Source organism: Protomyctophum bolini (genome assembly GCF_963924005.1).
Source record: "Protomyctophum bolini genome assembly, chromosome: 12".
NCBI classification, from domain to species: Eukaryota; Metazoa; Chordata; class Actinopteri; order Myctophiformes; family Myctophidae; genus Protomyctophum; species Protomyctophum bolini.
This window is the reverse complement of record NC_137873.1, coordinates 42028203-42054912: the sequence shown is the minus strand read 5'-3', so window position 1 is coordinate 42054912 and position 26710 is coordinate 42028203. Positions and strand designations below refer to the sequence as shown.

At 43.0% G+C, this 26710-nt stretch overlaps 2 protein-coding genes across 2 annotated transcripts in view; one reads left to right on the top strand and one right to left on the bottom strand.

Annotated features, from left to right (window-relative positions):
* Positions 1-4057: 4057 nt before the first annotated feature.
* On the bottom strand, positions 4058-7141 carry adcyap1b (adenylate cyclase activating polypeptide 1b; the record flags this gene model as incomplete). The annotated part of the gene is made up of 3 exons (XM_080779339.1): positions 4058-4256; positions 5826-5969; positions 7023-7141. The coding sequence occupies 3 exons, from the start codon at positions 7139-7141 to the stop codon at positions 4058-4060; spliced, it is 462 nt and encodes a 153-aa protein (XP_080635465.1).
* Positions 7142-13099: 5958 nt separating this feature from the next.
* Positions 13100-26710, top strand: part of yes1 (YES proto-oncogene 1, Src family tyrosine kinase) — a 38023-nt gene continuing 24412 nt past the window's right edge. Inside the window, exon 1 of the mRNA XM_080778782.1 lies at positions 13100-13610. The gene's annotated coding sequence lies outside the window, so the exon portion shown is untranslated. The remainder of the gene's footprint in view (positions 13611-26710) is intronic.

Sequence of the window (26710 nt, the reverse complement as noted above, 5' to 3'; positions counted from 1 at the left end):
ACTCTTGGGGCGGACCAAGCCAAACGTTTTTAACCCCTTGAACCCCGGCGTCCGTCCTTATTGTGGGGAAGGCGTTGGCGGACAGTTAGCAGAAGATCGGCTATTCTCAGCCAAAGCCTTCCCCACAAGCAGAACACAGACATGACACTACTGGCCCTGTAGGCGAGCGGGTAATCAGAGTAAAAGGAAGTTTTTCGTCGTTATAAGCTAATGGACTGCAGCATCATAGGGCCACTAAAATTGCCATCTTTCAAATGTGGCAATTTATTTGATTTCTTCTTTTTTACTCATGTCGAAGCAAAAGGCACCAAAGCCAATCCACTTTTACATGCATTCACATTCAGCCGCTCCTTCGCACAGACACACAGACGTACGTGTACTGTCTTATACGCACACACGCACACACGCTCTCTCTCACACGCACACGCACACCCACCCACCCCCACACACGCACACCCACCCACCCACCCACACACACACACACACACACACACACACACACACACACACACACACACACACACACACACACACACACACACATATCCACACAGATATCCAGCACACATGCATGCATACACGAAGCCTGCGGGAGAAAGCCAAATTGAGGAAAGATGGTATTGATACTTTGCGTGTGGGGGCCACTGTGGCCATGGATTGAATTGCAGGAGTGCGCATCAAGCTGCATTTGCATTAATGTTGAATAAATACATGAGATATCTCTGTATATAGGCTATACAGATATATATAAGATAACTCAATACAGTGGCCAAGTCCAGCTGCCTCTATTTTTATCACCGTGTGCACATATAGTATACTGTTGTACCAGTGCTCTCGTCAGAAAGGCCAAAGTGAAGCGATTTCAAAGTTTAATGTCAGATACGGTCCTGATATCGGACCCATTGTCCCTGATCTCACTCTGTCAAGTGAGGTGAGATCGTGCTCCCTTACAATTGCCTTTGTCTCTCTTTTTGTGTGTGAGTCTCTCTCTCTCTCTCTCTCTCTCTCTCTCTGGTTTGTCACTGCTGAACTCATCTCTTATGTAACAGGCTCATTCATTTCTCTACCGCATGCTTTTTTTCTTCTTAAACTCACGCTCTCCCTCCTTTCTCTCTAGCAGGCCCTGTCTGTCTTTCACTCTGACATTCATCTTCTCTTTTACGCTCTTCCTCGTTTGCTTTTTTTTCTCCTTCCTGTCTCACACACACACACACACACACACACACACACACACACACACACACACACACACACACACACACACACACACACACGCTTGTGTGGATGCATGCGTGCGTGCGTGCATGTGCACATCTACTCTATTCCTCCCCCTCTCTCTACACACACGGACAGTTTCTCTAATCTCTCTCTCTCTCTCTCTCTCACACACACACACACACACACACACACACACACACACACACACACACACACACACACACACACACACACACACACACACACACATTCTGTCACATCGTCATTGCACACACATGTACTCCATGCATTATAACTTAGGTCAGCGTTGTCAAAACGATAAAAGCCACACCACTGTGAAATCATCACACTAACCACGGCCACCTGTACAGCGATTCTAAATCATAAGCGCGACTATACCGGGAGGACAAAGGGGGGGGGGGGTATAGTGTCATATCAACCATTAAAAATTATGGGAGCAGGGAGGTGAAATTCAACAAGTCAGTGCAGTACCAGTTTCCACCACCCGGATAGATAACCCTCCTCAACTCCTCGGTCACATCATGTCCAGCACATCTGAGGTGTGGGTCAGCGATGTTACAATACAGTTTGAGTACAAGATTCACCACCCAGACAATCATGATCCAAAACGGTACAAGAGCATGCTGTTACTATTAAGCCAACAAAATAAAGTAAATCTCCACATGCACCGGTTTTATAAGTAATGAAATGATAGTTAAATATTCCAGACACAAGTACAAAAAAAACAACAACAAGACTATGGGCAAGATCTTGGTAACTCGATAACCTCGATAACCTTCGCCCAAAAACGTCCTTCCCTGTGTCTTAGTCTTGTGGATTCTGAACACAGCTGGTAATACTGCCCAAATATAACCGGATATAACAGTTGAAATGTATTCTGTTTACAGAACACAAAAGAACATTGAGATGGATATGGACACTGTGTGTGTATATATATATATATATATATATATATATATATATATATATATATATGGGTTTTTTTTACACTTTACATACACACGCACACATACGAAACATTGTTCATCTAATGTAGCTGCTTGAACTCAAGTAAATGACAAGTAAAACGACTGAGGCAAGTGAGCACGCATGCGTCGTCATTGGGGATTTGGGGCGCAGACTCGCAGAGTAAGGCTCGCAGGCTATACTGCATGAGGTGACCTTTCCAAAGTCTACAACCAAATGTATGCCTATATCCCCAAATAACCACCCTGATTTTTTTCCCAAGTCAATCAGTTGCAGCCATCAGATGAGAGACCCACATTAAGGTCCCATTAAGGCAGTGGATCTCCAAGTGGGGGTCCGGGGACCCCCAGAGGTCCTCGGGTGAGTTCCAGGGGGTCCCCATAGCTAAATGATAGTATATAGGAACCAAATGGACCCTTATGGGTCTCTGTAACTCAGAAGGTGTACAAATGGAACCAAATGGACACTATAATGGTTCCAATTTGGTTCCATTTGTACATTCTCTGAGTTAAAATAATATTGATTTTTTTTCCCCCCCCACTATTTTTTACAATATATATATTGGGGTCCCAGAGATATAGAAATGCCATTAAATGGGGGGTCCGTATACATATAGCCTATAGAATTCATGTAAAACTTGGGGGTCCTTGAAATTACAAAATAGTTGAGGAAATTGAGCAAATCTTCTCTCATCATGGGGGTCCCTGGCATATATTTTCAAATGGGGTTCTGTGTCAATTTTGGGAGTCCTTTTGAGAAAGTTTGAGAACCACTGCATCAAGCAGTGGCGTGCACAGACATTTTTTAGAGGGGCCAGGTGCTCAAGTGAAAAAAGGGCACCTTGTGCTGCGCATTTTGGGGCGGGAACGGGAACCCATTTTGGTGCTTTATTAGCTATTGAAAAATAGCAGATCTACAAGCTCATAGCGCGCCACCGAGTGGCGCGCTACGAGCTTGTAGGTCTGCTATTTATTTTTTTATCGAATTTTTGATCAATGTCACCATGGTCCACACACTAAAAAGTAAGAAAAAAAAATGAAACATTTTTTCTTTTTTTTTGTTGTCGAGCACATTACCAAAAGGGCACTAGGGGGTGCTCTAGCACCCCCTAGTGCCTATCTGTGCACGCCACTGGCATCAAGGGCATGAGGAGAGGGAGGTGGGACGGGACAGGACATCTATCATTTTAGGAGAATCAGTGGATAATGCCTCACTCACATGCGCATGCTCACTAGCTTCTTTGGGCCTGTTTTTCGAAAACAACCAAACAACACTAAAAAAATATAGAACGTTGGTTTACAAAAATAAGTATAACATTCAATACTTTGATTGTCTTTTTAAAATCTATTTATTTTTCTGCATATAGATGACCTTTAAGAGTTTTTTTTTCAAGCGCATAACGTTGAAGGTGCACACTTATATCTTTTTATTGTATTTTTTCTTTTCTTTTTCTAATTTATACCTTTTTATCTTTTTTGTTTTAGTTTTTTTTCCAACATGTTTGACACGAAAATAAAATATTGGTCCACAAAGTGTATATATATAGGCTATATAACTGTGCAGGTTATATCAAGTGCTTTTTTTTTTAGTTGTTCTTGTTTGTACAAAAAGAAAAAAACGAAAAATATTATTAAAATATTCATTTTTAATGGCTTTACTTCATACATAAATACATGTTTTAAAAGAAATACACAGGCGCATGTCCACTGTTTGGTCAAGGTAATAATCTGTTGAGTTTTAACGACTTGATATTATATACACATCATTCAAGGATCGAGGGGGGGCTTTGGGGGGGGGGGGCGCTCATTGGGCTCACACAGAACGGTTGGGTTATTATAGGATAGATAGGGCGCTACAAATAGGCGAGTCTCCGTCCTTTGTTCTTAACCCTCGTTCTGTACCTTCGTCCCAGCACGGCGGCGAGGTATTTCTTCACGGCCATCTGTTTCCGATAGCGACTGTAGCTGTCGGTGAAGATCCCGTCCGAGTGCCTCTTGGACAGGGGCTGCTCCGACTGCGCCTGCGAGTCCTCCTCCACGCTGCTCTCCTCACTGCATGGCATGCGTGCACACACACACACACACACACACACACACACACACACACACGAGGGGGAAATAATGCGCGTCCGCCTAACGTTAAAAAAATGGCTCGTTTACATAAATATAGGCTATAGTTGGTGGCGCTGCATGGCTGCCTGTCGGGCTATAGCTCGCTGCAGTATTAAATAGCAGATCTACAAGCTCACAACGCGTCACGTTCGTATAACGCGTTGTGAGCTTGTAGATCTGCAACACCGCCAGGCATGCAACTAATTAAGTATAGGAAGTCATGCAGGCTTTTATAACCTGTGTTAACTCAACACATAACTGCACTGTATGTATAATATATGAAGATTACCACGGCATTTTAGTCCAGTTGACTCCAGTTGACGCGGGTTTTGGATTCCATCACAAAGTTATGTCTACAAGCTTTAAATTAGCTTATTTGCTTATTTATGTATAGGCCTACATGTGTGCATGGATTTATTTCGTTCGGCAAACAAAAGGCAAAAAAAAATTGGCCTTTAATGTCGAACAAAACTGTGGCTTAAGCCTTTAAATCGTCTGTTATAAATTATTAATTCACAGTGCATCATTAAAGCCTTATATAGGCGTTAATACATTAATTTAATTGTTTTCATCGTATTTATTATTTGGCTGATATAATTATTAGCCTGTTATAGCTATCAGAACAATGTCTCTCTCTATTGAAGTATAATCTTGAACGCAACAATGCCAACAAAGAAAGTGTATATATGGCGGAACACAGTAGGCTATTGTGCATTCTGTGGGTTATGAGCGGGGGTGGGGGGGGTCACGAAATTAAAAAATAAAAACACTCAAAGAAATGAAACTAGACAAATGTATGTATATGTATTTCGAAGGACACATTATAGCGCAGCAGCAAACCTGAACTTAAATAAGGGGCGGCGGACAAACTAAAGATGATGCATGACGCGACGGAGCGGCAGGTATATATAATAATAATATATTAAACGCTTATATTAAGATAAATGCCCTTACCCTACTGTCTGTATTGTCATCAGAGTATGCAGATACTGCCTCGCTGTTAACTGCCCCAGGATCTCCCTCAAGGCTCTATCTAATTCCGCCTCTGCATGCTGCACTGCTCTGAGATCAGATAAAACGCCACAAACAACACATGTAGATCGTCAGTGATGGTGATGACCATAATAAGAAGCGCAAGACACACACAGACAATGATCAAAAAAAGTATAGCCTATAAAATGATGTGCCCACCCCTCTCTCAAAGTTACACACGACGAAACAATATCTATATCGCCATATACTGCTGCTCTGTGCACGCATGTATGTAATGGGATAATCACATTGTACTCATCGATCGTCTTGGGCTATTTTTGCATCGACATTATTAGGCTACTGAATATGAAAATAACACTGAACAAATAAAACTCTGGGGGGAAAACACAAAGCAAGCACACATAGCCTATATATACATATTATGGCGATTGGCGACGCACAAAGTCATCCGAATGGATTTCCCCTGCATTTTATGTTAAATCAAATATATATAATTATATATATAGCCGAACTCACCTCTTCTCTGGTGGGTAGTAAAGCGTGTAACCGTCGCCATCTAAGGACGGTGGGCTTCGTATAGAAATCTGATCGCTATCAAAATCCATGTCAGATAACGAGTTCCCAATGTTCCCATCCTCATCGAACGCGTCGTTTTCAAGCCTGCAATGCAACGGGGGAAATATAAATCATTAATGAGAATAATATAGAATCCTTTCATAAACCATTAAGTCATTGCGTTTTAGTCTGCATTGGTATACAGGCGTCTTATACAGCATTTCACTTAATACCATTGAGACGTAAAATAACATAAATAAATAGGCTAAATAAAAAAATAACAAACGTGAATATGATGCTATATATTCATAGTATAGCATAGACTGGGAGAAATTAACGAAAGTTTGTATTATTGTAGGATATTTACTTATAATTACTATCGAATTATATATAGCTCAATAATCAATTTGTGTTTATGAATTATATATACTTTCAAATGGGATGCTATTTTTATTTATTTATTTATTTATTATACGGACCTCATTCATTATTTATAGGAATCGGGACAACGGATATTTATAGGCCTTCATGCGCCAACATTTAATAAAAGATGATTTCAGTGAAAATTAGACTCGGTGAAAAAAAAAAAGCCACGCCTATAAATTAAGAGCTTTCAATAGGAAACGGGTGGGGGGACGGGGGGGGGGGGGAGACATGTTAATGCATCTCATTATAGAATGGAGCATTCCTATTGGTTTTGCCTCGCCTCTTCCATTGTGACGCCATCCCACCGTCATCCTGTCATGGGGCTATCCGGTTGACTCTCATTTTTTAATAAGGGGAGTTCTTTATACCTCTGTGAGCATGCCTGCCTGTCCCATCGGACTGTACACCGATATAGCAGGCTATATTTATACCGCTATACATGCAATTTCTCCATTCACTGCATGGCATTTTCCACATTACCCAACCAACACATTGCGCAATATATTTTCCATAGGCCTAGGCTACTATATATAGGCTAAAGGCTAAATGTTTGTTTAATGCTATATTTAAACGAATGTATTAAACTATTACCGATCTTCTCACAACAATAATAATAATAATATTACTTGAGAATATTGTTCCAACTATATACTTGATTTTGAATCAAATCGCCATCATTAAAAAAAAAAATTTTTTTTAAAAGAAAAATGCAATTGTAAGACATCCACCCACCTAATCTTGGGGTAACTTAGTCCGATAGGTGTTAGTCCGATAGGTGTGCAGTAGACGCTGAAGTGCATTACGATCCCATAGATGAGCAAGACTAGGGTCGCTCTGCTCGACCTGGCCATGCTGTTAGAAAATGAAAACACACAAAGCAGTGTTATATATACAGGGAATTCCACTCCATCCATAACACTCACATGCACACTTAATAAAGCAAAAAAATAAATATATATAGTCTATCATCCATAGCCTATACAATATATGCGTTCCGTTTATAATTCAGTTTATATATAAGGCTAACCTTCATAAAGGCAATTATATAGCTTAACATTTCCATTAGTGCTGAAATCACATTTTGTTTGCCCTGCTGCTCTATTTCAGCCCGATTCCATAAAAAAAAAAAAAGTTTAAAGATCGAATGCGACACGAAATCCGTTAATTTCCTTTGGGCACAGACAGTGGTATAGCCTATATAAAAAAAAAGGAAAAAAATAAATTGGGTCCGCGCAAGGAAAAAAGAAGAAGAAGAAGAAAGAATTCCACAACTTAATCTTGATTGAGTTCCCATTTCTCCGATTTAAAAAAAAAAGAAGAAAAAAAAGCAATTCCTGTTTGTGAAAGAAAGAACCTGCAGAGAGAAGCACACAACATACCTAGAGGAGGAAGAGGAGAAGAGCAGCTGGGGCTGGACGAGATACGTGCCGCCGGGTGCGGTTGTGCTGTTGGTATAGTGTGTGTGCGTGAGTGTGTGTGAGTGCGTGTGTGCGTGCGTGTGTGTGTGTGAGTGTGTATGTGTGTGTGTGTGTGTGTGTGTGTGTGTGTGTGTGAGTGCAGAGTGAGAGAAAGATAGCGATCTTTCTCACGGCACCTCTCCTCCTTTCCTGGGCTGAAGGAAGCGCCTCCGCCGTCGGTTCCTTTATAGTGGTCCCCTCAGCGCTGCCGGTCTTAGTTTTATAACACAACTATGTGACTAAAAACCAGGCGATGATTGCGCAAAAGGAAGAGGTAACGAGGAAAAGAAAAACGCCGCGTGGTTCGTCTACATAGCTTTGTTCTAAACTTTTTTCTGTGTCCTGCGAACTGATTGCCTTGGATTTTTATCCATGACTCGGTGGAGCCTTGCCTTTTTTTTTCTCCCTCCTCTCCAATAAGTCACATTAGGGATGGTTATAGACGTCATCAAGCCGCCTTCCTCCCGGAATATAATAGCGCGGTTGCTTCCTCATCGATGCATGCTCGACCCCCCCCCCCCTCCCCGGCCCTACCTCATACATCCCCTCCCACCCCCACAAGATGGAACTTTTACATAGAAACTTTTTCCCCTCCCTCCCTCCCTCCCTCCCTCCATCAAATTCTTTTGACAGGAGGTGCGTGCACACGTGTATGCACTTTAGTTTACACAAGAGGACGTGACGGTCAGCATAAATAATTCTCTCCCTCACCACCACCACGACCAGTCAGTGCGCGCGCCTCCCACGCGTCATCAATAACTATCCTCTAATTAGGCATTTATGATTATGGGCTATAAGCTGGGAAATTCTAATCTTTTGGAGAAATGATGACCGGCGTGGTTCCTTTTCTCTGTGAACCACACGATCAGTGGTGCTGATGGGAAAGGAAACCTATCAGCCTCCAGCTAGATTAGAAGATGTTCGGAGTTCAAGGCCCGTGGGGAGCTATCCGGTGCTGAAAACGAGTCGCCTTCTTTGCCAAGAGAGTCTTATTTTATTTATTTGTTTAAACCACGTTCATTGCACGAAGCTTTAACTTTATATGCCTATATTGGAAATGGCTTTGAATAATGACCACCGTTTACTGGATATACACCAACGTAATATAGCTTATAGTCTAAACTGCACACAATCGGATCTGAACATTGCTTGCTGTATGAGTGACGCATGCAGGAGAGACAAAGAGAGTTGATAGTTCTAAAAGATGTGCATTTTTCTGGCATAGAATGAATATCTCCTGATGCTGTATACAGTTTTTGTGTAAGGAGAACATATAGTGTGTTAGGCTATACGGAAAAGGAATTTGGCTATATAACCTATAGGCCTGTGAGAACTGATCAATTAATATTAAGACAGAGTGCAGGCCTATTTATAATTAAGCGATTGCAATTGATTGTCTTTTCCCATCAATACGGCTGAATCCTCATGTCAAGACGCCGGGAACTCGGGAAGCCACGGACGCGCCCATGTTGCACCAACCTCAGGTCCAGGTTGTCCAATACCGTGTTCTAGTAGCCTATACCTGCCATGCTATAGGCTATACCCATACCGTACCACAAAACGTGTCCGATGACCGATTCATTCACGTCATTTGTGTTTATTCTTCTCTGACGCAATATGACGAACGCGCAGAGTCATTGTGGTCGGGGCCCAATCCCCAAGTTGTGCTTGGACGTGATTCCAATGGAGAAGAAAAAAAATCACCTAAACCCCATGTTGTGTTTTAAACTAAAAGAGGCTGTTGATATCATGGCCCGATCACGGACTATGTGCAAGTCTGATCAAACGGCGCCATCATGTGGAGAAGAGAAGAATACCATACAAGATCCAGCTTTCTAAATAGTAGGCCTGCCTGTAACTCAAATATTTTACTAGTAAAGTAAAAAAAATACCATTCGCGTCATTGTAGAATTACTCCGTTACAAAAGACTTCATTCACACTAATGAAGTAACCCCACTGCATGAGAAAGGCAGCAAATTAGACCTTCATATAGGCTCCATCTCGAAAGTGATGGAACAAATAAAATAGTCTATAATATGCACAGCTTGAAAAGTATCTTATCCTAAAAAGAACTAATATAGGAATTCCAATCTTGGCTTCAGAACATCCCACTCCAATGACACATGCATGCCTCCTCTACTTGAGCGTCACGAGGTGGATGCTGGCAAATACTGCAGTGGCACATGGTGGCTTTTGACATGACCGTAAACCACTCCATACTGATTAACAAGCTAAAAGATATTGGTTCTGATGCACATCAGTGAGCTGGCTGCAATCCTACCTGGAGGGGAGAGAACAGATGGTGGACCACACACACACACACACACACACACACACACACACACACACACACACACAACAACGTTTCGATGTTGCAGTTACATCTTCGTCAGGTCATGAAGATGTAACTGAAACATCGAAACGTTGTCGCTTTTTACTTGTAGGCCTACCCTGCAGTACCGGTTCTAGGCCTTTTGAGGCCCTAGGCAACATATTATACAGAGGCCCCCCCCCCCCCTCCTGCTTTGCCACGCCGGATAAAAATTGTAAATTTGCCATGAAAATGCTTCAATCTGGTGCACTTTGAGATCAAAATTAAGAAGCTAGGTGGGGGCCACATGTGGCCAGTAGCCCATGTAAGGGATACATGAAAAAAAAAAATCTTCTCCCTGTGACGAGGCCCCCTCAGTGGTTGAGGCCCTAGGCGACCGCCTAGTTCGCCTATGCCTAGAACCGGCCCTGAGTGGTCCTACCCCCCCCCCCCATGAGACTTCCAAATCCCAAATGTTTGTAAACAAATCCCAAATGTTTATAAACAAATCCCAAAATGTTTATAAACAAATCACAAATGTTTATAAACAAATCACAAATGTTTATAAACAAATCACAAATGTTTATAAACAAATACCAAAATGTTTATAAACAAATCCCAAATCCCATGAGACTTGGTCCTACCCTCCGACCATGAGACTTACTACAGGTCAACTGGAAGTGGTCCTACCCCCCCCATGAGACTTACAAATCCCAAATGTTTATAAACAAATCCCAAATGTTTGTAAACAAATCCCAAATGTTTATAAACAAATCCCAAAATGTTTATAAACAAATCACAAATGTTTATAAACAAATCACAAATGTTTATAAACAAATCCCAAATCCCATGAGACTTGGTCCTACCCCCCCGACCATGAGACTCTGTGCACGTAAACTAAAACATTATACAAAGATTTGGCTATTAAGACAATTATGAATCATTAATCTTATCTCACAAAAGACTCACAAAAGAAGAGAGTGCATTTCTCAGCACCAACCGCGGCCCACACAGGACCGGACCATATAGATAAAGAAAGAGAAAGTGTCACAGCATATTAGGCTGCAATATTCATATCATATTAAAAATCATATACATTCGACATTCGTTCGAATCCATGGGTGTTCCATCAAAAGGAATATTCAAATGTAATTTTCGGCCAATTCTGGCAGCACTAGTGTACTTGTACATCAAGCCGCCTCACGCTACAGAAACAGGAGATAGGCTCCTGCCCTTGCACTGTGTAATTTTGTAAATCCTATATAAACAGGTCTCTGCAGGTGCTCTCTTGACTTACTGTATATAAAATGCCTTACAATCTGAGTAGGCCTATGAGTGGTCGTGGTGGCCCGTGGTCGTCAAATCAAATTGATAAATAAAAATCTTAAACCTTCTTATGCCTTCATGCACCTTCCAAACGATCATGGCCATACGCCGGGACTGTGTCCCAAAAAAGACCTTGATGTGGCAAGTAGGCTATACCCAGGATGTCTGGTCGGATCTGCGGACGCCTAAAATATAGATGAAACCACGAATCGCCATCTATAGAGCACACTGATATGATCAACCGCCATGTCCCCTCCCGCTCCCTCAGGTCAAGCACTGCCAACCAACTGGAACCCCACAAATCTAACAAACGGACATGGGGAGACCGGGCCTTTGCAGTGGCTGCCCCTTCTCTCTGGAACTCACTCCCAACTCACATCAGAGCTGCCCCCACCCTCGAAATGTTCAAAAGCACACTCAAAACCCACCTTTTCAAACTGGCTTTCCCTACATAACCCCCCCACACACACACTGACACACCCCTTCTTGTTTGTCCCTCTTTTGATTTTGATTTCTAGTTTTTAACCTTTTAAACTTTTTTAAATAGTTTTCTAATAAATATGTCTGTACTCTTTCTGTAAAGCGACTTTGGGTACCTAGAAAAGCGCTATATAAATCGTATATATTATTATTATTTATTATCAATATGACATCATAGGCCTCACTCACTCACACATAAGACACACACAGGACACACTTGTGTCCTGTGTGTGTTCTGTGTGTCATGGCCGCCCGCCTCAATGCTTTTCCAATGGGAGTCACATGGTTTGAAGACACAACCTTGTTGCATGGGGGGAGGGCAGAAGACAGCCATGCAACAAGGTTGTGTCATGAAACCATGTGACTCCCATTGGAAATGCATTGAGGCGGCCATATAACACACAGAAGACACGTGTGTCTTAGGTGTGAGTGAGGCCATAGACTGACCTTTTAGGCTCCAAATGAATGTTTTACATCACCATTACATCACCTAATCATAGCAACATGAGTTAGACTTAATAATATTAGCTTCCCTCACTTCACACGGGTGTGATTTTATTAAACTAAGGTAGCTACATTACTATTAGTGTTTTAGTAATATAGTGTAAGTGTGCTCTTTAGTCAGTAGGGGTCAGCAAATCACTTTGAAATTATTAGGCCTACTATGTTTGTAGAATCATAGAATGACTATATTTTGTTCATGGGGTAAAATTTTGTCTTTTTCTCTCTCTATCTCTCTCTCTCTCTCTCTACCTCTCTCTCTCTCTCTCTGTTCAGTAACGGTGTCTCTCCAATAAGATGAATTTACAGTTTCCGGTCAGGATGCCAATTTCATCATGAGAATGATCGAACTACACTACACTCTGAATAGGTAAAGATCTAAAGGTCTATTATTTGGTTACCAACTCTCCATCATTTAGTTGGGGACCACCTAGCCTCGGTACCGGCCCGGGACCACCTGGATTCTGGAACCTCCTCAGGGACGGACCACCGGTTGAAATCCACTGGAGTAGACCAGCACGGTGATGTCGATGTTGCAGTAGCAGAAGGCCTCTAGAGGGCGCCAAATGTCTGCACAATACATTGCACAAGAAATTGGAGAAGGTTCAACGGTTAAGTCACATTCACAATGTGGGTATTTGTCTATATATTGTAGGTGTAAGCTAGTAATCTTAGTCTCATAAGATCGAATGCTTTACTTTGCATCATTATTATTGCAACTATTCGAGGGTAACGCTCATACAAATGACCAAATCTCAGTCTGTAACGTAATGTCGGCCATATTGGACTAGTTGGGCATGGGCACAAGGGAAAACCATTCAATAGGGAATGATTCCTCCTTTGGTCTCATCGGCTCCTCGCTGTGTGTAGACTACTAGGCTGAGGTGGCTGGCTATTGTTATGTTGCTCTCAATGCAACCGGCTTCCACACACTCGCCGATCTCGGGCCGTGATTTGTTTGACCATTTCTGCGCGGCCTTTATTCCCGTATCATGTGGATATAGCGTTGTCAATTGGAATTGTACGCGGATTTAGTGGATCTCGATAAAAGATTCGGTGTATGGAGCTGGGAGTCGGTATGGGACAGACCGAGGACTGATCATTCAACTGCTTGTGTCGGTCGGACGGACGGACGGACGGTCGGGGTGATTCCTTTCGGATTGCACGATAACAATACGTGGAAGAAAAGACCTCGGGAGGACGCATGTAGCCCAAACACAACACAGAAAAGTTTGTTTTTTAAGGTAAGAGACACTTAAAACACACACATGTGTTATTTATTTCCGTGAGTTACCTTTACAGGGCCTTTCTACTACTGCTACTTGGGGCAAACGAATCGGAGAAAGTTGGGACAAAGATCAGGAGTTCTCACTCTCACAGCATGTTGTTAGCTTACTTTGTAAGAATGTAACAATCTTTGTGTTTTCAAAGCGCGAAGCGTAGGCTACTATGGTGATTCCCTTGGCTTCTGATAGTTGTACGTGTAATAAAAAAAAGCGTATGCGTAGCCTATGTACGTGTTTCTTCAGTTCCACACAAGTTTAAAGTCAACACACAAGGATGTGCTGATGCAGGCCCTAGTTGTGGTATAGGCCACAGCATCAAGATATCATTCATTGCTCCTGGGGCTGGCTGAAATGAATAAGTAAGATATATTAGGCCATGCAACATGTCAATGGCCTTCTAGTAAATACACCGTTCTAACTAGCAACATACCCATGCCCAAGTAAAACAACTCTTCAACTGAAATGAGCGATTCAGTCCACAGCATTTGAGTGGGGGTAGAAAGAGTGCAAGACTAGGTCTGTAATGTTTACACGTAGCTTGCAAGACTGTATCCGTGACTCCGTGTGTGTGCGCGCGCTTGGGCTCATGTGCCATAGTAATCCCTCTCCATGGTGGTAATCCTACAGTAGTAGGATACAGTACACACAACCTGAATGGGATAGTCCCTCGTCACACACACACACACACACACACACACACACACACACAGCTGGAGTGGAGTGGATAGGATGGTGAGTGCTGACTGGAAGGCTTTCTGGCACAGTGAAGTGAGCAGCCCTAACAGGTGGTGTTTGGCTGGGCAACAGGGACCATAAAGCCTCCGAATGGAGTCATGATTCACAGCCGTATTATTCTCGTCAGAACACCACTTTTGGGGGGCACCTTGGCACAGTTGGTAGTGCTCTCTCCTCACGGCTAGAAGGTCCTGGGTTCGATTCCCGCTCGGGGCGCTGGCGGCGTATCCCCTCCTCCGCGTCATCAGTGCCCATACCCGAGGCGGGGTTGGCGAAAGGACCCTTCTGTGTGGAGTTTGCATGTTCTCCCCGTGTCCCCTAGGGTAGCATGTTGTCACATGCAGTAATCCTGGTCTCTAAACTGCCTCCCCCTGGCCAGCCGGGGCGCCTGATGGAGGGAAAAGGAACTCCTGTCGGGTGCAAAAGAGCGACTTGGACACTCGTGCATGAAGGAAGCATGAGTTCAAGTCCGTTGCTCTCCCCAGGTTGGCGGAGGGTGTGTAGAGCCCAGGATCACATTAGATAATTGACACAGGGGTGTGTGTGTAAAACAACAAGCAAGGACAACAATTTACAATTTATATTATAGGTATTTAGCAGACACTCTTAACCCGGAGCGACTAACGGTAAGCAAGAACAACACATGTGGTAATACATCAAATACATATAAATAGTAATCAACAGGCCTCTTAAAACAGTGTATCATGATCACAGTGCTCTGCCATTCATTACCGCCAATGGCTATCTGGCTATCTCACCCATCATTCTATCTTATATGAAAAAGTGCACGGCTCGCAGTTCGTAGATGGCAATTAGTTTATAAGGCCTTGTGTGGCAAGCTTTCTGTGCCTATCCTCGCTTTTAGATCCAAAAGTCACTGGACATTCAACCCTGCTCTAGTTCTAGTAGTCTACAGTACAGTGAGTAGACATTCAACCCTGCTCTAGTTCTAGTAGTCTACAGTACAGTGAGTATAGACACAATGGAACACACTTCAGGACTCTGTGAAACTGGTTCGATCGGTGCTTATGGAGGACATGACTGCACCCGTTTCATGTAAATAGTAAATAAATACTATATTTATTTGCATTCTGTGACGTTGTGCTGTGGTTCAAATGTTTATGATCAGGGCCTCCTGCTCTCAATGGGCTTCACTAAAGAAAGGGACTCATAATGCACATCTGAACTATAACTATAACTATAACTATGGCAGACACAACCAATATCATGTAAGTCGTTAATGTCCGAATGAGAACGTTAAAAAGAATGAATGCTGTCCAGACTCCAAATTCATATTAGTTTGTATTCATATGTATTGATGTAATTCAATATATCTTGTCCCTCTTCTGTGCTGGTTTAACGAAATGAGAGGATAAGGAGGCCTTTTCTTTTTGTATGTTGAAGATGGCTCTGCCTTGGTGCTTAATTTATTAATGTCACACTAGCACAAATTAGCAGATCTACAAACTCACAGCGCGTCGCATCCGCGAAGCTTTGTAACCCCGTAGATCTATTTTTGGCACGGGACAAGAACAAATCAGGCCTTCTCTCTCTCTAGGCTTTGACAGGCACAGCAGGTGGCCCCTGAGTTATGAATGGGATCGGAAGGAAGTCCCCCCCACCAGCCCCCTCTACTCACTCAGATAGGCAGAGATGGCAGGGTGCCCTGATGATAAGACCGTACTACTGTGCCATGGAGAGTGTGCCAGTCAGAGGGTGATTACTGAGTTACATTGTGGGGTGGCTGACTGTGGCTCAGGAGATAGAGTAGGTCGTCCAAGGATCCCTGGGTCGGCGGTTCGAATCCCAGCTCCTCCTCCTGTCCATATGTCGAAGTGTCCTTGGGCAAGACACTGAACCCTACGTTGCCTCCAATGAGTTGGTCGGTGTGAAGCTCTCCACCATTGGTGTGTGAATGTGGGTGAGGAAGTGAGGACGCTGGTGTCGGCTGTTTGCTGCTTCACCTCCCAATGTATGAATGAATGAACCTTCACCTCCCAATGTATGAATGAATGAACCTTCACCTCCCAATGTATGAATGAATGAACCTTCACCTCCCAATGTATGAATGAATGAACCTTCACCTCCCAGTGTATGAATGAATGAACCTTCACCTCCCAGTGTATGAATGAATGAACCTTCACCTCCCAATGTATGAATGAATGAACCTTCACCTCCCAATGTATGAATGAATGAACCTTCACCTCCCAATGTATGAATGAATGAACCTTCACCTCCCAATGTATGAATGAATGAACCTTCACCTCCCAATGTATGAATGAATGAACCTTCACCTCCCAATGTATGAATGAATGAACCTTCACCTCCCAATGTATGAATGAATGAACCTTCACCTCCCAATGTATGAATGAATGAACCTTCACCTCCCAGTGTATGAATGAATGAACCTTCACCTCCCAGTGTATGAATGAATGAACCTTCACCTCCCAATGTATGAATGAATGAACCATTGTAAAGTGCTCTGAGCACTTGGAATAGTATTAGCGCTATAATATTGCAATTCATTATTATTTATTATTACTGCAGCCCTTATAGTCACTAAAAAGGCTGCTTCGCCAAAATGTATATCTCTAATCTCACTGGCACACTCGGTGGCACTATAGACGATATTCAGACCGCGGCCATCTTGCCAGTAAGATAAGATGCTAACTAGGTGCAACTTCCCATTGACTGACAGCCCATTCATCCAAACGGAAAAGTCCTATCCGATTTGTATTAAACAACGTCAAACTCGTCTATCTGCAAAGTGATTGTTTCATAAAAATCCACCGTAGACATGCTATGTGCTACTTCCTGTCAAGAAATTCCTTGCAGGTGATTTTTTTTCCCCCATAAGTATTGGAGTTTGGAAGCACTCTTTTTTTTTTTTTTGTAAAACAACGTCCTGCTGCCTCCTGCATTATGAGCAAATTCAAAACAGGTTGTACGCAGGGCTGTGGAGTGATATCCAACGAGCGCTCCCAAACTCTGTCACTTAAAAAGAAATATCATGCACAGAATTACTTGACAGGGAAGTAGCTCATAATATGTCTACGGTGGATTTTTCTGAAACAAAGACGTAACATATTTTAAGAGGATAATTTAAGCTTTCCGTACAGCTGCAATGTTGGTGAGTTTGACGATGTTGTTTAATACAATCGGATAGGACTTTTCTGTTTCGATGAATGGGGCTGTCTATGGGAAGTTGCAGCCTGTTTGTTTGGCACTAAGACTGCTAATAGTTTCCGTCATTTTCATTTTCAAAAGGCTTCACGTCAGTATTGGATTCACAAACAACGGCTGTTGTACAGGACGTCAAAATGGGAGGAGGTATAAGTTCTGTCCTGACTAACTGCAAACATTACACAATACGTAATTATGCTCAAAGGTTGCACTGCCTCTCCCTGCAGAACACCCAGAGGTTGCAACGTCTGATTTAGTCAGAATGTGGGCTTGAGTCATGCTTGTTCTTGTTGGGAGGCTCGTACAAGCCTGCCAAACTGTATCCCATTAACTAACTCACTGCACCTCACTGTGCTATTAGATCTCAAAACCCTAAATAGCCGACCTTCAAGCTCAGTTGTGAGCTTGTTAGATCCACTATTTTTTTTGACGGGGCGCTCCTATATACAGGTTTAATTTTGTTTTAAAAACGTTTGTTTTGACACAGTTTGTTTTACATCATCATTACATGATCACCTATCTATCCTGAAAAAATAATTGTATGACTCGATGACCATTGAATAAAGTAACATTTATAGCTGCTCCAAGCTATACCGTATTCCCTCCTCAATGTTGTAAGATGATGATAGCGCTAGCTATGCCCAGCTTTCTGGATTTGTGTAAACGCCAACATTTAAGACAAAAGTGAGGAAAGGAAAAGTGAGGACGCAAATTGTGATTGGCCAGAATGAGATGATGTATGATGATAAGAGTGGCCCTCACTTCACAGTTCACACGGGTGTGATTATTATTATTATTTTTCTTCTGAATGTTTCCCCTGTTTTTGGCACTCTTTGCTGAATGTTTGCCTATTTTGACATGCCCTGAATAGGAATGCTAGTGTTCAAGTTGAACTGTGTAGAACTGCACAAACCATGTGAAGAGAGACAGACTAATGTTTTCTGGCTTGTCTCAGCAGAGATCAAGAATGGATTGATGGACTACAGATGCATTCTATCGCACTAGAACAAAATCTACCACACATGCACTGACGCACATGGGCAACAAACCCATTCTGACCTGAGATCAGATTCATACCAGGTTTCCACTGGACACACACTGGTCTGATCAACCCATTCTGACCTGAGATCAGATTCTAAAAATGTCAGTCGTCCTTCGATTTTTCAAAAATAGCAGACCTACAAGCTCGTAGCGCGCCACTCGGTGGCGCGCTATGAGCTTGTAGATCTGCTATTTTTCAATAGCTAAAGCATAACATAGTGCTAACACCAAAATGGGTGCCCGGTCAGAATGGGTTAACCTGTGACGTCACACTTGTCTATCTGAGACAGTATCTAGACTGTTTCTTTCTCGTTGTTCATCTCAAGCTGTTCAGGCCCAGGGTAGAAATGTTGCCCCATCATCACTCCACAGGGCCCAATTGGCGGTTAGAGAGAGAGGGGTGTGACCGTCGTCTACGGTCTTCGCACTGTGCTGCTTTGAAGTTAACCGCCCCCCTTCTGATCATAATATGTGGTGATTTTGCTATTTTTGACAACATGAAGACACAGTATTTTATTTTCAATCCAAAAATGTGAAGCTTTTTTTTTTGGACTGAAAATCTGGGCCGAGACACACACACAAGTCAGTCCTGAGTCCTGACCTTACAATGGCAAAAACGATTTTAAACCAATGACTTTAAAGGAATGTTTAGACTAGAGTTTGTATTTTGTTTAGTAATGCATATAGGCAGGGCCGGGCGGCCTTAGCAATCTGTAGGCCAGTTTCAAGACCAAATATGAGGTCTCCATAGGCTACCTATGACATCATTATTCTGTTGATACAGGTGTATTGATACAAATAGTTTTGACTGTTCAATATCGTGTGCAGCCATTACTCTCGACAATTACACAGCAACAACACCTCTCCTCATCCTGTCGTCCCTTCACAATAAAGTGTCTCCCCGCCGCACAATTTTTACACAGGCTATTAACAGGAAATAAGTGTAACTTAACATTGTGGGAGAGAGTAAGGCAGTGAGTGAGAGAGAGAGAGAGAGGGCAGGGGTTGACTGACACCTGACGGTTAGTTGGAGCTTGGAGGCCCCCCTGAGGGTGGACGCCTGTTTCAATTGAAACTGGTGAAACATAGCAAAGGCCTCCTATGCATATAGGCTATCGTTGTAAAATGTTTCACTATGAAATGTACTGTTGGCTGTCATGTCTAGTTGTGTGTGCCCACATGTGAGAGAGGGAGGGTGAGAGAGAGAGAGATTGAGCAAATTGCAGATGGCAGTCTGCTACATCGTCAGACTGTTGTGAAATAAATGTATAGGCAACAACGGTAGTCAAAATGTATAGAATCTAGTGACGACTGCTGTCACTAAATGCTGACACATGTCATGCCTGATGCATCTGATTTATTCTGGAACGCTGGAATGTCACATCGATGTATATGAACGCACAAATGTGGCTTTGTTTCTGTGTAGGCCTGCCTGATCGGTTATCTTCTTGGCGATTATCCAATGGATTACTTTTTTATATTAACAGAATAACTGAAAAAAGGGCGTTCATTTTTAAACCACTTGAAACTCGGCATCCATATTCTGGAGAACATCTGTTTGTTTTTTAAAAATACAGCCCCAAACAAAACATCCCAGTCTAGTCTACCAAAAAAAAGAAAAGAAGATCTGCAGATAAACAACACCACCACTAGTCCAGTGGCTGATAAGAACTACTGGTATTTAGAGGGAATTGATTTGTAAAACAAAATTATGTATTATTTTGTTGTGCAAACACGGGGATAATATGCACAACGGTGTGATTTTACTTGCACATCCTTGTATTTATTCTATTTATTGTAGTGTAGGGTTTTATGGGGGTGGGGGTGTTGCAATTTGCAGATACCCCAGAAAATCTCTCCTTTTTGGGTTTTCACAGCCTAATGTTGGAAAGCATGAGCTACTGGTTTCTGAATGACAGTAACTGCTGTCTGTTCTGTGGAGACATCTTTGGTAATAAGAGTACTTGTGATTTGATCAAAGGACTGCTCATTTACATGACCCATTTGGTTGCCACTGGCAGTAGGCGGACTCAATTAACATTTCAGATGTTAGCATTAGCATGTGCATAGATGCAACAGTCCAGGCCAGGAAGGGAGAGCTGTTGGGAGAGCCCTCTGCTACATACAGGGGAATACCCAATGTCACCGTGTTAAAAAATCCTTATCTTTTGTTGAGATGAATGGCTTTTTACCAAAAGCCTGCTTCTGTAGTGAAAAAGCTTGTATTTTATTTCTCAGATGGAAACGTTCTTATTCTTTATTCAAAGTATACTCGCCATGTTAAGAAAAGTGGGATTGATTAATGACTAGGCTAACACTTGAGAAGACTGTGGTGACAGAAAATGTAAATCAATGCAGTGCTTATGATGGGAAAGAGCCAGAGGGGGCGCATGGGGGTCAGCATACCACAGAGGCTACTAGCCTAGAGACACTGACAAAATGTCAGCCTCCGCTTCAGAGGAATCTCCTTTTGTTCACTCTATCATGGTTCTCTGTGAAGAAGACTATGTTGTTCACTCGCCATGTTTGCAGCATATCATTTGAGAGGGAAGTATTTCAAAAAGCCTGGTTGGTAGCCATTTTCATCAATGGCAGTCTTGTTGTCTTATGAATGAATCATCCTAATGCCCCCAAGATAATGCCCGTTTCACACCCGGCCAGCCCTTGGACTGTGCCAAAGTAGTTGGCTAATGCCTGCCAAGATGATCATAACAGATCGACAACTTTAGCAGCTAATAATATTAAAGTAACCAAATGTTTTATATGCAGAAAAGTATAGAGTATAGTGCATTTTGCAACCATATGCTTCAATCATGATTATCCTCTACAGTGCATGCAAATAAATCCTTTTATTGATTCAGCAAAATGGTTTCATGCCAGACGACACTTGCCTTCTAATGTAGTTTACGTGATGATTAATAGTCCTAGAAAGGGAAAATGCTTCATCTGTTTGTTTGTAGTTGCTCAATTGACTTCCGGGCCGGTTGTCATTACACTGCAGATTACTGCCACCTCCTGGCATGGAGTTATTTCCCTTTCTCAACAGCGCCATCAGCCTGTCTTGTCTGTCTGTGCGTGCGATATGTAAACAGCGTAAACAACACAAACTTACACCTTTTACACCCTGGCATCTGATCCGACCGATATCCCAACATTAGTCTGTAGTAGTCAGGGGTCAGTACAGTACTGTGTAGAGCAGTGTAGTTCAGCCACAGTGACATGCCCTAATCAATGAATAGCATAGCATGGAAAGGTTGACATGCAGGTCAAGACGGGGTCAACGGTGCTGTTCATGTTAGTACTAGTTTATTTCCTAAAGTCAGTATAGCTTCTGTTCTGGCTTAATTTGTTACCATGTGAGTGTGTGACCTTAGTTTGCAGAAGTAATATAAAGGCCAGCACTGATAACGCATTGTGTCAAGCATTCCATGCTCATACGTCCTCTCCTCAGTCCTGGGGCAACATTTTTCAGATAGCCTACATGTTTATGCTTTCTCTCATCCTACTCGACTCGGAGTCTAATTCAGTCTCATTTGTGGCACGATGGTGTTTGCTGAAAAAGACAGATTTTCAGGCTAGCTTGAAAAACTGGAGCATAGGGCTTTAGCGGTTCAGATGTAGTTGACAGATGGGCACGGTTCTGTAGTAAGCAATGTTACTATTCCCAGAAGATGTATCTACTATCTGTTACGTTTTATTGTCTGAATAATCTTGTTTTAGTGAAAGCCACCTGCCCGCCCACCCGCCGCCATTCTGGGCGGGAACCCCTTTTGGTGTTTATAGCATCATGTTATACTTTAGCTATTGAAAAATAGCAGATCTACAAGCTCATAGCCGCGCTACGAGCTTGTAGTTCTGCTATTTTAGAAAAATCGTGAAAATGTGGCCCAAATGTTTGAATATATATTCTTTCAGAATGTTCGTTTTTAGCTCAAATCTTTGCTTCTGGGAGGTCCCTGGAACAACATATTTTCAGATGGGGGTCGGCGACCAAATTCATATAATTCTAGGGGTCCTTGACATTAAATAGTTTGACAACCACTGACATAGAAACAGGGTTTTTCAGAAAACTGTCAGGATTTAGAAGGCATTTGTAGAATTGTCCTCAGGTCTAAATGGGTTAAAAGCAACTCATGCCTATTTTTTAATTGCAATATTTAAAAAAAAAAGATCATCACATGCTGTCAAAACAACGTAACCTTGAATGGAATGCCAGTCCAAAGACAACCCCGTGTGTAGTCGTGTACTGTACATAATATTGTTAATTCGCCTGTACCACTGGGACAATGTACTGTACACACTGCTAATACTCTATAATGCACTACAAAGGGCAGCGCTGCTGCTTCTGTGTGCAAACAATCACAACATCCGCAGATGGCTATCGGTCTGTAATCTCACGTTCTCACATTTCAACCCACCGCGTTATCTTTTACCGTTAATCCTCCCCTCCCCCAATCTCTCTCTCTCTCTCCCCCTCTCCCTCTCTCTCTCTCTCTCTCTCTCTCTCTCTCTCTCTCTCTCTCTCTCTCTCTCTCTCTCCCCCCCTTCATTATTCCCACACCTTGACTCACCCTGTCCCTTTCTACCCCACATCCTCTCCTCCAGTCCGTCTATACCACTCACCCTGTCCCTTTCTACCCCACATCCTCTCCTCCAGTCCGTCTATACCACTCACCCTGTCCCTTTGTAACCCACATCCTCTCCTCCAGTCCTCTATACCACTCACCCTGTCCCTTTCTACCCCACATCCTCTCCTCCAGTCCGTCTATACCACTCACCCTGTCCCTTTCTAACCCACATCCTCTCCTCCAGTCCGTCTATACCACTCACCCTGTCCCTTTCTACCCCACATCCTCTCCTCCAGTCCGTCTATACCACTCACCCTGTCCCTTTCTACCCCACATCCTCTCCTCCAGTCCTCTGTACCACTCACCCTGTCCCTTTCTACCCCACATCCTCTCCTCCAGTCCGTCTATACCACTCACCCTGTCCCTTTCTACCCCACATCCTCTCCTCCAGTCCTCTGTACCACTCACCCTGTCCCTTTCTACCCCACATCCTCTCCTCCAGTCCTCTGTACCACTCACCCTGTCCCTTTCTACCCCACATCCTCTCCTCCAGTCCGTCTGTACCACTCACCCTGTCCCTTTCTACCCCACATCCTCTCCTCCAGTCCTCTGTACCACTCACCCTGTCATCTCTTTCTAACCCACATCCTCTCCTCCAGTCCTCTATACCACTCACCCTGTCCCTTTCTACCCCACATCCTCTCCTCCAGTCCGTCTGTACCACTCACCCTGTCCCTTTCTACCCCACATCCTCTCCTCCAGTCCTCTGTACCACTCACCCTGTCCCTTTCTACCCCACATCCTCTCCTCCAGTCCTCTGTACCACTCACCCTGTCCCTTTCTACCCCACATCCTCTCCTCCAGTCCTCTGTACCACTCACCCTGTCCCTTTCTACCCCACATCCTCTCCTCCAGTCCCTCTGTACCACTCACCCTGTCCCTTTCTACCCCACATCCTCTCCTCCAGTCCGTCTGTACCACTCACCCTGTCCCTTTCTACCCCACATCCTCTCCTCCAGTCCTTCATACCATTTCCCCCCCCTCTTCATCTCCCTCCCTCCATTTCTGCTGACTCAGCAATTGCTTTTCGGGATCAATATTGTGTAAGAGCTGAAGGTTCATCAATAAACCATCCATCTCAAAGCACTGGATTTATAGATTGACGGCTCGGTGCATGTGGTCGTATTAGAGTGGCGTTCTTCATAAGCCAAGTTGTTGACCCAGACGCACAAACGTTTATTTATTCATTCATTTATTTTGCCTGTGTGCTGCATATTAAAACGTCCATATTTCTCATTTGTTCAGCTTAGGCACTGTGCACAACAGTGTTGTTTTCGTCGACTAAAACTTAAGACGAAAAATGTTCGTCGACTACCTTTTTCCACTGAAGAAAACTAAATGGAAACTAAATGAAAACTGTGCTATGACGACTAAAACTAAGACTAAATATACTGACAATTTCGTCAACAAATAAAAACTAGACTAAAATGTTAGGAAGGGACTAGTGGACAAGAGATCCAGTATAAGTCATTTTACACTTGGTTGCATTATGAAAATAGCAGATCTACAAGCTCACAACGCGTCGCGCTGCATCGATGGTGGGCATCAATGCCCACCAAAATACATTTTAGTCGACTAAATCAACTGTAGATTTAGTAGACTAAAATCTTAGGCGACTAAAACTAGACTAACACTAACACATTCCAGGTGACTAAAATGTGACTAAAACTAAATGAAAACTATTCAAAAGACTATAATGACTAAAACAAAAATCAAAATTTGCTGCCAAAAACAACACTGTTGCACAAATGGGTGCTACGTATACGCTGTGTCCTAACTAAGTATTATAGTGTTAGGGAAAACCCAGATGGTGCCGGGTACCGGTCCATTATTTCTCCCTGCCTTAATATCATGCCATCTGTTTTACTGTTTGCATTCTGAAGTATGAATGAATTCAACCTCTTCACCCCCTCACCAGTCAGTCAACCTTATCGTAGTGGAACTGTGGTAACGTGAGTCATCAGAAATGGGGATTGCCGGAAGGCTTTAGCTCATCTGTCACGAGCTGGCTGGCAGGCAGGCGTGTTATCAATAGACACACAGGTGCGTGCGTGCGTGGGCTGAAGTCGTGCTCTGAAGTCGTGTTCACCAGGGTCATGTCTGAAAGCTGAGTCACTGCATTGCTTTGATCACTGTGACACACACACACACACACACACACACACACATAAAAAATAGCAGATCTACAAGCTCATAGCGCGGCACCGAGTGAAAATGTGGCGCAAACCTTTGAATATATATACAGTATATATATTCTTTCAGAGCGAACGTTTTAAACTCAAATCTTTTTGCTTTTCTTTGCTTCTGGGAGGTCCATGGAACTACATATTTTCAGATGGGTGTCGGAGGCCAATTACATATAATCTTGGGGGTCCTTGACATGAATTGATACAGAAACATTAGGTATTTCAGAAAACTGTCAGAATTTAGAAGACATCTTTATTTATTTCGACGTCCGGCCGAAATGGGCGAACAAAATGTAGGAGAGTGTTCCTCCTCAACTTCCTCGCTCCTGCCCTTGTGAAATCAATGTGTAATTGTTGTGAACACTCACAGAAAAATAGGCAATTATGGACAATCTTTTACAAAATTAATTGACCATTCCGTATTTACTATTTCAGTTGCTGAGCTCTCTACAGTGATTTCTGAGTCTCCTGGAACACGGTGGGGCTTGTCTGTGACGCTGCTCTGATCGCTGTTAGTGGATGGATAGCTGGCTTGATCTGAGGGACGGTTGAACTTGCCACGAGGCTGTAGTATGATGATATAGTTTCAGTTTGGCTGGCTAAGCAATGAAGCATTTGAGGCATGTGACAGGGCTTCAGCCAGACCAGTTCAGTCTAGACTGAATTGGTCGGCAACAAGACTAAACGTCAGAAGAATATAGCCTAACACAATGGCATGAAGCTCGCCAATAACAAACATCCCATCACGGAGTTCTCGCTGCCTTTCGGTGTTTCATAGCTTGTTTAATTTTCAGCTCATATAAGCCCACTTTCCCGGTGTGTTACATAGGAAAAAATTCAAAAAACAACAACTTTACTTTAAGACGATTTATGTTATTGCGTGGGTGAAATCGTCTCTCTCCCTCCCTCCCTCTTTCTTCCCTCCCTCCTCTCTCCTTTCTCTCTAGCTGTGTTTCCACTGGAATGCCTTCTAATAGATAACATATTTGAATGTTGTCATACATGACTCATGTAGGCCTACCAGACCAATCCTGTTTCAGTAGCATCAAAAACACAGCTCGTATTGACAGCCTGCTCAAGCATGGAGGACAGTTGTACATGTTGTCAGAATCAGAATACCCGCTCTCTAGTTGGAGAACAATCTATGATGTCATTAATATGTAATATTGATTCCGTCATGAATCTCCATACTACATGGCATAGAAGGAAGTCGGGACAAAGACAGACCCATGCAGAGATCGCTCCATGTATTGGCAAAAAAAGGCACAGACTTCTAGAGCTTTGG